Genomic DNA, 14,652 nt, shown 5'->3' on the forward strand with positions numbered 1-14,652 from the left:
GCCATCGTTGGCGGAAACGCGGTTTGCCTAGTTATGCGAAAACATGGCTGCGGCAGGTTTGGCCCTTCTTTGTAGGAGAGTCTCAGCTGCCCTGAAAGCTTCCAGGTCCTTAATAACTCCTCAGGTCCCTGCCTGCACAGGGTAAGTGATGTGTAAAGTAGGTTTGCCCACCTCTCCAACTCTGGATCTTCTTTGGTTGCCGAGATGCCGAGAACAGTTCAAGAATGGAAAGGCCGCCTGGATGGCAGAGCCGGAGCCCACTTTGGTGAGGAGTGAGTGACCTTGGAGAAGTCGCCCACCTCCGACATTTCTATTTCTTCCTCATTTTGTTGCTGCCCGCTGCGGACAAGACAGTATATGGGGTTTGTAGATGTCCAGAATTTGTTCAAGTAAATAAACCTATAAGTACAGAAGCATCCTGTTGGGCTGGGTGAGGTGGGAAAAACTTTACCTAAGATGTTTTTGTTATGATACTCAAGTCCGTGTCAAGTTTGGATGGTTTAAAAAAGAAGAGGTGTTTGTATTTACAGAATGTGTTACAATGAAAGTAACTGGTAACTTCGTAACTTCTTTAATTTTTTTTTTTTTTTGGTTCTGGATCCAGTGAAGGATCATTTATTACATTGGTTGCCCTGACTCTTTAGTCTCTAATCCGGAACAATTTCTTTTTTTCTCTGTCTTAATGTTGTTGACATTTTGATGAGATTAGCTTTTTAAGAATCTCTCTTCTTTTGGATTTTTCTGATTGTTTCCTCATGATTAGATTTAGGCTAAATATTTTTGGTAGGGATACAACACTTGTGATAAACTTCATTATTTAGTTTCAGATCATCTCAGGTCATTAACTATTTTTTAAAAACAGGAATTTTGAATTACTGCATAATAATTTATCCAGATGCACAATAATTTTTGAACCATTCTCAGCTGCACATTTACATAATTAAAAACTTGATATCCTATATAGTGCTTTAATAAACATCTTAATTTACAAATTCCCATCTATGATAATTTCTTCAGTTGAAATTTCTAGATGTAGAATTACTGAGTTAAAGGAGGAAGTATTTGAGGCTCCTGATACATGTTGCAGAATTGTGGGGCTTTTTTGTTTTTGTTTTTTGAGACAGGGACTGACTCTGTCGCCCAGGCTGGAGTGCAATGGTGTGATCTCAGCTCACTGAAACCTCTGTCTCCCAGGCTCAAACCATCCTCCCACCTCAACCTCCCGAGTAGTTGTAACTATAAGACACGTGCCACCACTCCTGGCTAATTTTTGTATTTTTGTTAAAAGACGAGGTTTTGCCATCTTGCCCAGGCTGGTCTTGAGCTCCTGGACTCAAAGTGATCCTCCCACCTCGGCCTCCCAAATTTCTGGGATAACAGGTGTGAGCCACCGTGCCCAGCCCACATGTTGCAAAATTGACTGCTCTTTTTACCTGTGCTTGCACCCATTAGCAATGTAAGAAGGACCCAAAAATGTTACCTTAAAATATAATTGTGTTAATATGTTACCTCTGAAATTATAAGATAGCAGCTTCTATAATGCAATATTGAAAATACTTTCTAAAGCATTTTCAAAATTTATTGTGACCAAGCATGGTGGCTCATGCTTGTAATCCCAGCACTTTGGGAGGCCAAGGTAGGAAGATCACTTGAGTCCAGGAGTTCGAGACCAGCCTGGACAACATAGTGAGACCAAGTCTCTAAATAAGAAAAAAAAAAAATTAATTCTTGTGCAGAAACCCTGAGTAGCTTTTTAAAACATTATAGATGACAAAATGATTATATTTATTATGATAATGTTTGCTGCTTATAAAATCCAAATATTATAAAACTTGTTTATATGTGTTCAATTGCAGGTTTTTTCTTGGTTTGTTGCCTAAGAGTACACCAAATGTGACATCCTTTCACCAATATAGATTACTTCATACCACATTGTCAAGAAAAGGACTAGAAGAATTTTTTGATGACCCAAAAAACTGGGGGCAAGAAAAAGTAAAATCTGGTAAGATACTTGGATTTGTCAACATTAAATATATTTATGGAACCTCCCCCCATCATTCTAGGATTATTTATCCAGTTTAGGAATTATTTAGATGTTTCCTTTTTCAGTTTTCTTTGAGACTGTCTACTAGAGAAAATTAAAAGAACCATATAATAGTAGAGTTAATTGTTCCTTGGCAGATTGGCAAGATGGTTAGAAAAGGAATAGGTTGAAATTATTAACTAAAGTAAGGTTTAGGGCTTATTTTAGATTTTATTTTTTCATGATAATTAGAAGTTTATTTATTTATTTAGAGATGGAGTTTTGCTTTTGTTGCCCAGGCTGGGGTGCAGTGGCACAACCTTGGCTCACTGCAGCCTCTGCCTCTTGGATTCCAGTGATTCTCCTGCCTCAGCATCCCAAGTAGCTGGGATTACAGGCATGTGCCACCATGCCCAGCTAATTTTGTATTTTTAGTAGAGGTGGGGCTTCGCCATTTTGGTTAGGCTGGTCTTGAACTCCCGACCTCAGGTGATCCCCACCATCTTGGCCTCCCAAAGTGCTGGGAATACAGGTTTGAGCCACTGCCCCCGGCCAAAAAGTTAACTTATAATGACATAAAGTATTTTGTCATTAGGATGTGAAAATACATTCTGTACTAATGCTAACATTTTTTGAATGCTATTGCCAATCATGTTAATGTTATTTTCATATGTTACCTAATGTATCCCTAATTACACATTATGTTATATACTGTAAAAAAGCTATTATATAGTTTACAGATAAGGAAACAGGTTTAGACAGGTTTAGAGAGCTTAAATAATTTGCCAAAGGGCACATGGCTAGAAATATTATTTCATGTTATGTATTATTTTAATAGGAGCAGCATGGACCTGTCAGCAACTAAGGAACAAAAGTAATGAAGATTTACACAAACTTTGGTAAGTATAGTAAGTACATTAATATCTAGACGTTTGAAGCAGTTATAGTGTAACAATGAGGTAAAAACTAAATCTGATATAGGAAATTGAGTAAAGTGATTTGTTTTGTAGTACTATGGATGATAAATCTGATATTTAAGATCATGAAAGATTTTATATGACAGAGGTTAGATTATGACAAATGTCACAGTTCTCAAGTGGTCGGGAATTCAGAAATTTTACTGTGATTTACATTGGTCCTACTAACACCTTTATACTAGCAATTTCAGTCAATTAATAAAATGAAACGGGGAACAGTTGGTTGCTTTTGTTTTTTTCTTTGAGACAAGGTCTCGCTCTGTTGCCCTGGCTGGAGTGCAGTGGTGCAGTCATGGCTTACTGCAGCCTTGACCTCCTGGGCTCAAGCGATCCCCCACCTCGGCCTCCTGAGTACCTGGGAGCACAGGTATGCATCACCACACCCAGCTAATTTTTTTGCATTTTGTGGTGAGGGAGTTTCCCTATGTTGCCCAGGCTGGTCTCACTGGGGCTCAAGTGATCCTCCCACCTCGGCCTCCCAACATCCTGGGATTACAGGCGTGAGCCACTGTGCCCAGCCATTGGTTATATTTAGAATTCTCTCCTTTTTATTATGTTGTCATGATCTGTAATCTTTAGCGTATTTGCTTTGGAAGGGCATGTTGGAGGGTGCATTTAATTGGGAATATAGGTAGATTTTTTCTGGCGGGCTCTGATGAATTAGAGAGCGTTGAGAAGATTTAAGACAGGATTGCATTTTTAATGTACTATATGTAGGCCAAAGATATGTTTTGTTTGGACCATAATTGTTTTTTAAATTGGGAAGTTTCACACAGAAAATATTATTTCTGTCGGCTCTTGAATAACGAGACCTGTGATTTGGCAACACTGGCCCTGCATTCCTACGTGGCAACAACTTGGCTGGTCTGTGGAGCAACTGCCCCTCCTAGATGGAGCAGGTTCACACCACTTCTTAGGCACCCTGTGGTTCTTTCACTGTGTCTGCTTCCTTCATAATTGTTATCTGCCTAAGGACTCTAGTAGACATTTCCTTTTTTTTATTTTCTTTTTTTGAGACACAGTCTCGCTCTGTCACCCAGGCTGGAATGCAGTGGCGTGATCTTGGCTCACTGCAACCTCCACCTCCGAGGTTCAAGCAATTCTCGTGCCTCAGCCTCTGAAGTAGCTGGGATTACAGGCTCACGCCGCCATGCCCAGCTAAATTTTTGTATTTTTAGTAGAGACGGGGTTTCATCAGGTTGGCTAGGCTGGTCTTGAATTCCTGGCCTCAAGTGATCCGCTTCTCTTGGCCTCCCAAAGTGCTGGGATTATATACAGGCATGAGCCACCGTGCCTGGCCAGTGTTTATGTTTTTTCCCCTGATGTAAAGCATTGTTTATCTTTCTTGACAAATTAAAGAATTGTAAGGTGTTTATAAAAACCACTGATACTATGTTTATTCATTATAGAAAAATAAGTTGTTTTAAAGCACTATTAGTTACCATGGGTTATCGGTGAAAGGATAGTTAAGGCTATTTCAACATTCATGGCTGCAACCAACCAAAGTTTTGCCATTTCTCTTTTTTGTTTTTGTTTTTGTTTTTTTGAGACAAAGTCTCACTTTGTTGCCCAGGTTGGAGTGCAATGGCGTGATCTCAGCCCACTGCAACATCTGCCTTCTAGGTTCTCGTGCCTCAGCCTCCTGAGTAGCTGGGATTACAGGCGCACACCACCACACCCAGCTAATTTTTGTATTTTAGTAGACACGGGGTTTCACCATGTTGGCCAGGCTGGTCTCAAACTCCTGACTTCAAGTGATCCACCCACCTCAGCCTCTGAAAGTGCTGGGATTACAGGTGTGAGCCGCTGTACTCGGCCCTAACTCTTATTCTCAAATAGATGTATTCAGAAAATCTGTCTTCACTTTAGCTCTGCTGCTTCAGTACCTTTGATTATGTTTGCTGTGCTCTCCCTTCTATGATAAACTGCATCTCCTCTATGAATCTTTCCCTGGCCATCTTAGCTAGAAGAGATGTTTCTCATCTCCCCCACTTAATTCTTCCGGTACTTATTGCCTGCCCCACTTACTATCCCACATACATTACAGTTTCAGAAGCAGCATGGTGGAGTTAAAATAGAGTGGATTTTGTACACAGAGATCAGGGATTTGAATCTTGAATTACCTGTATGACCCAGAATACCTTACTTCTCTCAGCCTTAGCTTCTTTGTTTAGTAAGTGGAAATAATGCCAACCTCAGAAGGCGGTTGTGAAAACTAGATGAAATTAGTGTATATAAAATGGTTAACACATTGTCTGGCATATAATAGGTACTCAACAAATGTTATTTATCTTCCATCTGCCTTCTCTACTCTCCACTCAGAATGTAAGGACTATATTTTATGCCTCTTTGTAACTATCTTTGCACTTAATACATGTGGCAGATGAAAAGTTTATTGAACAAATGGATAAGCAAAGATAGTTATGTATATAGGATTATTCTTTGTAATCATATTCTATATATTGAGATTTCTAGTATGACTTTTTTTTTTTTGAGACAAGATCTCACTTTATCCCCAGGCTGGAGTATAGTAGTGCGATCTTAGCCCACTGTAGCCTCGAATTCCCAGGCTCAAGCAATCCTCCTGTCTCAGTCTCCCAAACAGCTGGGGCTACAGGTGTGTGCCTCCATGCCCGGCTAAGTGTATTTTTTATTTTTTGGTAGAGATGGGGTCTTGCTGTGTTGCCCAGGCTGGTCTTGAACTCCTGAGGTCAAGCAATCCTCCCACCTCAACTTCCCAAAGTGCTGAGATTACAGGTGTGAGCCACAGCACCTCGCCCCTAAGTGACTTTCAAGTACAGACAATTAATTTTGATGTCAGAAATCACAACTTTATTAACATAACCACAGAATAGCGTCACAAGGTTTGTGTTCTTTTGTTTAGGTATGTCTTACTGAAAGAAAGAAACATGCTTTTAACCCTAGAGCAGGAGGCCAAGCGGCAGAGATTGCCAATGCCAAGTCCAGAGCGGTTAGATAAGGTAAGGATTGGGGGAGGCTGGAGACTGGTATACACGATTACAGCTAAAAGGAGTTTAGCTATGTGGTTCTTGTATTTGTTGTCAAATAGATTTTTTAATCTTTCATTGTGTTTCCTGACATTGAACTTTTTTAAAACGATAGGGCCTGGGAGGTTGAGGCTGCAGTGAGCCCCGATTGCACCACCAAACTCTAGCTTCGGTGACCGAGCAAGACCCTGTCTCAATAAATAAAAAACTGAAAGTGCATTGACAAGGATGCTTTATAAAGAACACATTATTTGATGAAAAAGCTTTTGTTATAATGGTGCTGTTATAGAACTTTTGAATTTCAACAGTGGATTATCTGCTTTAAATATATATTTCAGAGGTGAACTTCAGCCCAGTAGGTCATATGTACTGCACTTTCTCAATCAGTGGAACCCAAAATAATAGAAGTTTACTCCAGAGAAGCTGAAAGTGACTGTAATTTTTTCAAACTTCAAATATATCTGGTGTTTCCAGTGTTTTGTGACATACTACTAGGAAACTTTATTAAGCAAAAATGTAAAAAAATTTCTCAATATAAGATAGAAACCAAAGATTTGGAACTATTTTAAGGAAAACAGAAAAGAAGAATTATAACTGGGATATAATTCTTATCACTGGGCTGATCTGAGTTGATACCCAGTTCAAGCATATTACAGACAAATTTTACTTACAGAATAATATAAAAATTAAGGGAGAAATTGTATAATTCTGGCACAATAGCTATGATTGTAACTAAAGTATTAACTATCCATCTGAGATAAAAAACCCTCACTATATGTGCTTCTCTTCAGAGTATTAGTACCTATTTATCACACAAATAAATGATATTATGTTACTTCCCTTGTGTTTGAAATACAGAAACAAGGCACATGATAAAAGATTGATTATAATTTTGCAAGTGTATCTTTTTGTCTCTTTTTAAAAAATGTGGTTCAAGGGCTACTCTGTAATATTAATTCTTGGCTGTAAAGAGAAGTGTGTACTCTTACCCTGGAACACAGTCCTATTAATTTTATATTCTCTCAACTGACGCTTTTGGCACTGAGAAACTTACAGAAAAGATGGCTCTTTGAGGTTGACTTGTTTACAGTAAGGTATATCTAAATAATACTTCTGATTTTCCTTCACATTTCTTGGCATGAACTTCTGAATGTTAATTCTGTGGACTTGGTAGCCATTTACTTTCTATCTTTGTGAGCTAACACTGGATTTCAGCTGAAAGCCTCAAGTCTTACCCTTGCTTAGGCAAACTGTTTAATGTAGTTAATCAACAACCAGATTTACTAAAAATTTCTAAAGATTAGCGAATTTTATATAAAGCCCTTATCAGTGTGGTCCCTTTACCCTCCTGAGTTTGCTTGTCTTCAAAATAGAATTTGCCTTAGTCATCTTTTCTTTTTCAGGGATTTTGTAGAAAATAAAATAGTTAAGAGGAAGGCATGTGAATTCAGCTACTGTAAGCCATTTAGTGAAGTTGAGGATAGCAGAAGTGCTGAGTGTGAACTGAGCAGGTTATGGGCCGGGTGCGATGGCTCACGTCTGTAATCCCAGCACTTTGGGAGGCCAAGGCAAACAGATCACTTGAGCCAGGGAGTTTGAGACCAGCCTGGGCTACATGGCAAAACCCTGTCTCTACCAAAAACATACAAAAATCATTCGGGTGTGATAGTGCATGCCTGTAGTGCCAGCTACTTGGGAGGCTGAGGTGGGAGGACTGCTTGAGCCTAGGAGGCAGAGGTTGCAGTGAGCCAAGATCGTGCCACTGCACTCCAGCCCGGGTGACAGAGCTAGACCCTGTCTCAAAAAACAAAAATGAAACAGATTATGAAATAATTTATCTAAATTTGTGGCTTTCACATCTTTTTCAGATCTCATAGCTACCTGGGAGATTATAATCTGTGCTTTTTTTGAGGATTCTTATGAGAAACAAATGTACTTATGCAGTATTTGATATCTCTTGTGATGCTTAAGGGACATACATAACACATAAAATGGCTCTCAGTATGTATTTAGAACTATGAAAAAGTTTGGCCCATCTCACATTACAATCCCCAACATATGAATATTTATGTATAAACAAATATAGGGCCGGGTATGGTGGCTTATGCCTGTAATCCCAGCACTTTGGGAGGCCAAGGTGGGCAGGTCACCTGGGGCCAGGAGTTCGAGACCAGCCTGGCCAATATGGTGAAATCCCGTCTCTACTAAAAATACAAAAAATTAGCCGGGCTTGGTGGCGGGTGCCTGTAATCTCAGCTGCTCAGGAGGCTGAGGCGGGAGAATCACTTGAACCTGGAAGGTGGAGGTTGCAGTGAGCTAAGATAAGTGAGCCGAGATCACACCACTGCACTCCAGCCTGATTGACAGAGCAAGACTCTGTCTCAAAAAAAAAAAAAAAAATATATATATATATATATATAACTCTGCCAATGTATACATTATAAAACAATAGAAATCTTAAAGAGGTAAAATTAAATAGAAGTTTAATAGTATCATCTTGCATCTTGATAAATCTTTGGAGATTCTTATCTAGATGGACTGCTATTCCTTTCCCTGTAGTAGCAACAGCTACCAAGCAGGCCGCAATATCTCTGTCTGCATGTCAGGGACACAATGATTAGTTGAGACCAGAACATGTCTTTTTTAATATAATGAAAATAGCAAATTGTTGTCACTTCTTATTAGCTCATTGAGTTTTGAAATAACATGAATCAAATTGGGTCTCCAAAAAGAATCTATGTAAGTGTATCTCACTCCAAACAGAACTAATATGTGGAAATAGATTTGTAGTTATATAAAACTATAAACTTTTTTTTTTTTTTTTTTTTTTTTGAGGCGGAGTCTTCACTCTGTCGCCCAGGCTGGAGTGCAGTGGCACCATCTCGGCTCACTGCAAGCTCTGTCTCCCGGGTTCGCGCCATTCTCCTGCCTCAGCCTCCCGAGTAGCTGGGACTACAGGCGCCCGCCACCGCGCCCGGCTAATTTTTTGTATAAACTTTTTTAAAAACATAGAAAGTGGTAATCTAGACACCCATGTAGACATACTTGTGCCAAAAAGATTTTTAGGAAATACTTAACAGAGTGGTTCTTTGGTATAAATATTCATCATAAGTTTTCTGTAGCAGAGTGTTTATACATTCTCTTTTTTTTGGAATTTTGTAGTAGGTGATTGTTGAAATTGTATCTTTCTATTCTCCTTTCAGGTAGTAGATTCCATGGATGCATTAGATAAAGTTGTCCAGGAAAGAGAAGATGCCCTAAGGCTTCTTCAGACTGGTCAAGAAAGAGCTAGACCTGGTGCTTGGAGAAGAGACATCTTTGGAAGAATCATCTGGTAGGTAGTTACACTGTGGCTCTTCTAAGATGAGAGTGGAAATCCATGCCTCATTCCCCTGCCCAATATCTTTAAAAAAAAAAAAAAAAAAAACTTGCACCATATGAGATATATTAGTGATATGTCTAATAAAAGAAGAGGCCCCACACTCCTTTGCACTTTAACGAAGGGGGATATGAATGAAGGTAGCTTTATCTGGTAAAACCAGCCCAGACATCCCATTCCCATGATTCAGTTACCTATAAGTCTTTATTGTAGTGAATCACAAGGCCTTTTGAGACTTTGATGAAAGTTATGGATAGTTTCCTCAGAAGAATGTACATGCACACGTATCATTTCAGAAGGTATAAAATCCACGAAGCTAACTTCAGGACACACACCTGCCCTCTTTGCCCATTGAGAACCTGGAACTATTTTTTTTAAAGTCTCAGGGAATGTCACATGAACCAGTTTCAGTTTGCTCCCGTTGCCATCAGGATAAACCCTAGGACAAGTTATGAAATAGTTTATTTAAAAAAAAAAAAAAAAGAGAGAAAAATAGTTTATTTTTTATACCTCCTTGTTTCTCCTACATTCATATTCCAGAGTCTTGTCGGCCTTTGGGAAAGGATCTGATAATCAGCATTCATGCTGAGGTGTAAGTAACTAAGAAGACCTGGTGTAAATAAACCTCGTTCGGTGGGAAGGCTGTTCAACCCAAAGGTAAATAAACTTCCGCTCAGAAGGAGGTTTATTTACCTTTGGGCTGAACAACCAAGATGAAGCATCATTAGACTTTTAAATGTAGGCAGAATGGGGAAGGCATTTTGGTTAGAGACCTTCCCTGTACTCTTGACATTATACCACTTAACTCATAGCTCATTTGGTAGGTTCTTTCAATGGGGTTTAAGTCCAACACAGAAAAGAGAGAAATTGCCAAAACATCTCACTAAAAACGTTTATCTGTTTTATTTTCTACTAATTTGTATTTGGACTAACCCATTTGAGGTAAATTAGGAAAGTGAAAATGTATTAAATGTTTTCTTTAAGGCAAATAACTTTTTGCTTTATTGGCAGGCATAAGTTCAAGCAGTGGGTTATACCTTGGCACCTAAATAAAAGATACAATAGGAAACGATTCTTTGCCATGCCTTATGTGGACCATTTTCTCAGGTGAGCACAAGTACTCTTAATAAAACATATTATCTTTATACCAGATGACATAAAGAAAGTCATAAAGACATAAAGACATAAAGAAATATGACATAAAGACATAAAGAAAGCTTTCTTTACATTTTAATTTCTGTTATTACATAAGTATTTTTAAAAATAGAAAAGTCAGGCCGGGTGCGGTGGCTCACACCTGTAATCCCAGCATTTTGGGAGGCCAAGGTGGGTGGATCACGAGGTCAGGCGATCGAGACCATCCCAGCTAACACAGTGAAACCCCGTCTCTACTAAATATACAAAAAATTAGCCGGGCATGATGGTGGACACCTGTACTCCAGCTACTCGGGAGGCTGAGGCAGGAGAATGGTGTGAAGCCAGGAGGCAGTACTTGCAGGGAGCAGAGATCGTGCCACTGCACTCCAGCCTGGGTGACAGAGTGAAACTCCGTCTCAAAAAAAAAAAGAAGAAAAACAGGAAAGTCAGGTAAAAAAGAAAATTGAAGTCACATATAAGCTCACTATCAGAAATAGCCACAGTCAGCCAAGCGCGCTGGCTCACACCTGTAATCCCAGCACTTTGGGAGGCCACAGCAGGCGGATCAGTTGAGGTCAGGAGTTTGAGACCAGCCTGGCCAACATGACGAAACCCTGTCTCTACTAAAAATACAAAAATTAGCCGGCCGTGGTAGCATGCGCCTGTAATCTCAGCTACTTAGGAGGCTGAGGCATGAGAATTGATCGAACCTAGGAGGTGGAGGTTGCAGTGAGCTGAGATTGTACCACTGCACTCCAGCCCGGGTGACAGAGTGAGATTTCGTCTCAAAAAACAGAAAAAAAAAAAAAAAAAAAGAAATAGCCACTGTTAACATTATAATATGTATCCTTTGAAAAGTTTTATTGCCTTTCTATTCTTGTATCTATATGTAAATGGAAAAATTTCTACTCTTATGTTAAAATGAAGGTCCAAATAATTCAGTTGCATACACTGTGAGTTCATGTTATTCCAAGGCTGTTGAAAAGAAAATGGGGCTAGAAAGAGAAGTCTGTTGTATTATATGTAAACTCATGTTGTCCTGCAGAATGTTGATCTCCAAATATTTCCTTTAGCACATTTTTCCTGCATTAGGTTTATCATTGAATAGGGAGAACATAGGGCTTCTGTTATGATAGAGGAGCGCGTGTTCCCATGAACCACTCGCTGATAACTATACAAACTTAAGATTTTTTTTTTAAAGAGCTATTTTAAAACACTTGGGCCATATCCAAAAGGAGACAAAGCCAGAGGATAGAGTTTAATCCCCAAAACTGCAATTAGAAGGGAAAAGTATTGCAAGTTTATGGTTTCCTGGGCCAAGGGTGCTACTCAATTCCCATTGCTGTGGCTCCAGAGAGAGGGCAGAGGAACCAAAAGGCTCCTGGCTAAAGGTGCTAGAAGTCAGAATTCAAGGCTGGGAAGGCAGCTAGAAAATTAAAAGGGAAATCGTAGCAGCACAAGAACCACAGCTTTTAACAATTCTCTTGAATAATACATTCTACTTTTAGCAAGTTCCTCAAAAACTGATTCTCTCCCGCCCCCCACCACGAAAGATTTTCATACCAAAACAAACTTTTAAAAACAATTTAAACAGGAATGGAATGTATCTTTAAGCTTGGCTTTAAAGTGTTTAGTGTACCTTAGAATCACATTTAAAATTACGTATCTTCCTTACTGAACCACCTACCTCTCCTCATTTCATGTGTAGTACATCCAGTCTGCATGGCACTAAACCATCAGTCGTCTTTTTCATCACCATTGCTGTATATTTAATCAGTCCTTGATTTAATTCTTGCTGCAGAATGTCTCCAGGATCTGTCTTTTCTTCTCCCATTGTCTTTGCCCTAGTGCAGTCTCTGTCTTTATCAAATTGAATTACCGCACATCTTCTTGACTGCAGTCCAATCAAGTATTGCTTCCTGGCTAATTTTCCTCAAGACTTTTTTTTTTTAATCACATCAGGGCTGTTCAGAAACATACAGCAGCTTCTTATCTACAGGATCAAATCTTAAACTCTTTTCCTCCCAGCATTCCTACAAGTCTTAGCTACCTACCCTTCATCGAAGTCAGAACTCTTGCCTTGTTTCCTAAATGTTCCTTGCTCATTTTCCACTGTTGCTTCTTCTGTGGCGAAAGCTTTTTTTTTCTTTTTTTTTTCTTTGCTATTCACATTTAAGACCTAGTTGAGATGCTAAGCAACTGAAGAAATCTGAGTCTGAGATTTCTCCAAGCCCAGTGTTGTGCTGTTTGATCCTTTTGTCCCTTAGTCATACAGGGTGGTTATAAATCACTTTTTTTTTTTTTTTTTTTTTTGAGATGGAGTCTTGCTCTGTTGCCAGGCTGGAGTGCAGTGGTGTGATCTCAGCTTACTGCAACCTCTGCCTCCCAGGTTCTAGCGATTCTCCTGCTGCAGCCTCCCGAGTAGCTGGGACTACAGGCGCATGCCACCACGCCCAACTAATTTTTGTATTCTTAGTAGAGACAGGGTTTCATCCTGTTGGCCAGGATGGTCTCGATCTCTTGACCTCGTGATTCTCTTGCCTCGGCTCCCAAAGTGGTGGAATTACATACGTGAGCCACTGCACCTGGCCATAACTTTTAAAATAATGTATGAGAATGTATCAATCTTGTATCACTTTTACAGGTTTTATACACATTCTGATTTTGTTTTTGAAAGTACCTTTTTTAGCCTCACCTTCAGAATTTGGCATCATCTTAATATTCTTAAGAATAGCAAACCTTTATTCCTTCAGATGGGTCTTTGTTTTTGTAAATGGTCAAAATTTAGTTGGAGCAAAGACTGATGAATAGAATGGGTAATCTCATTTTGACTGTAGCCTTTATACTTTTCCTATATATGTGCATATTTTTTACTTCACCCAATTTTCTATGACCTCTCCCACAGCACTGGCATATTGTATTCAGCCTTTTTTTCCCAAAAAAACTCATTTGTAGTAACTTTATTGCTGTATTTTATATAAGCTTATTTCTATTGATCAATATCCTGTAAGATATCAATTTAAATGGAGGTTTGGTATCCAAGCATTTTTTTTCATTTTCAATTTTTACAACTCCCAAGTTGACCCTACAGGTCAAGTAATTTATGTTGTAATTTATGCAGCACATGTGTCATGCCCTGGGATACTGATGTGTGGGAACAAACTCATTTAAGGAATAGTAAGCCTAGCCAGAGCCTAAGAATTTATTTTTGACATCATGAGATATATCCTGAGACTTGTGGGAATTCCCTACTTTCAAATAGTACTCACTCTAGCTTATCATTTCCCTTATACACAGAGTAAAACCCTGCTAAGAGATGATGCTTATTAAGTCCCAGTTTGTTACAGGTTTGTAAGATCGGGACATTCTTTCTAGTCAAGAAACAGGGATAGTTGGTATAGGGTTTCAGATGCTCTTGACTTGTATAGGTTTACAGTGATTACTATTCAAGTTTAATAATATATATAACACACCAAATACAGAGACTGGCATGTTTGAAGCTTTGATGTAATTGATTTATGCATATTTTGATAGTATTGAATAACAAGGAAATATTTTTGTATAAATTGCTTTATGCTTTTTTTATTCTAGACTGGAACGTGAGAAACGAGCCCGCATCAAAGCACGGAAGGAAAATTTAGAGAGAAAGAAAGCAAAAATTCTTCTAAAAAAGTTTCCACATCTTGCTGAAGCGCAGAAGTCAAGTCTTGTCTAAGATGTCTGAACTCTTAAATTTACCATTTTGTTTTTCTTGAATAGTCTGTGTACAAGAGTAAATATGTTAAGTGGTTTATAAAGAAATTCTGTTTTTAGTCAAGTGACTTTAATCAGTTGTTCTAAGTGTGAATATGGCATGCTAATTAGCTAATTTGGTAGAAGCTAATTTACCTCTAAAAATCAGGTATAAAGTTCAGATTAAATTCCCACTTTATGAATTCTGACATTTAAGCAGGCTTTAAATGTCGCCTGCTATCTTAGAGGGTGAAGGTGATGGTAACTGCCACAGCAAAGGCAATAACTGAATTTGAGTAATAATTTTACCTCTGTTGTTAATAGGATATGAAGAGGATGTGGGTACTGCTTCAAAATAATGATAAATACATTCAGTCCTTAAAGTAGTAAGTCACA

At 38.8% G+C, this 14,652-nt stretch overlaps 1 protein-coding gene across 3 annotated transcripts; it reads left to right on the forward strand.

Annotated features, from left to right (window-relative positions):
- Positions 1-6: 6 nt before the first annotated feature.
- On the forward strand, positions 7-14,351 carry MRPL47 (mitochondrial ribosomal protein L47). Of its 3 annotated transcripts, none has more exons than XM_003894800.5 (7): positions 7-141; positions 1,857-2,002; positions 2,862-2,922; positions 5,885-5,981; positions 9,212-9,342; positions 10,399-10,494; positions 14,116-14,351. In XM_003894800.5, the coding sequence occupies exons 1-7, from the start codon at positions 44-46 to the stop codon at positions 14,237-14,239; spliced, it is 753 nt and encodes a 250-aa protein (XP_003894849.1). In that variant the 5' UTR covers positions 7-43; the 3' UTR covers positions 14,240-14,351. The 3 variants fall into 3 exon arrangements, with proteins under 3 accessions (XP_003894849.1, XP_021790341.1, XP_009199587.1); XM_021934649.2 differs by lacking the exon at positions 7-141 and adding an exon at positions 155-265; XM_009201323.4 differs by lacking the exon at positions 7-141 and adding an exon at positions 256-362.
- The last annotated feature ends 301 nt before the right edge of the window (positions 14,352-14,652 follow it).

This window comes from Papio anubis, chromosome 2, assembly GCF_008728515.1.
Source record: "Papio anubis isolate 15944 chromosome 2, Panubis1.0, whole genome shotgun sequence".
Lineage (NCBI taxonomy): Eukaryota > Metazoa > Chordata > Mammalia > Primates > Cercopithecidae > Papio > Papio anubis.

Coding starts and splice junctions, on each gene's coding strand:
- MRPL47 (XM_003894800.5), top strand. CDS start 44: ATGGCTGCGGCAGGTTTGGCCCTTCTTTGTAGGAGAGTCTCAGCTGCC. Junction 2,923..5,884: donor GAAGATTTACACAAACTTTG/GTAAGTATAGTA, acceptor TCTTTTGTTTAG/GTATGTCTTACTGAAAGAAA. Junction 10,495..14,115: donor TATGTGGACCATTTTCTCAG/GTGAGCACAAGT, acceptor TTTTTATTCTAG/ACTGGAACGTGAGAAACGAG.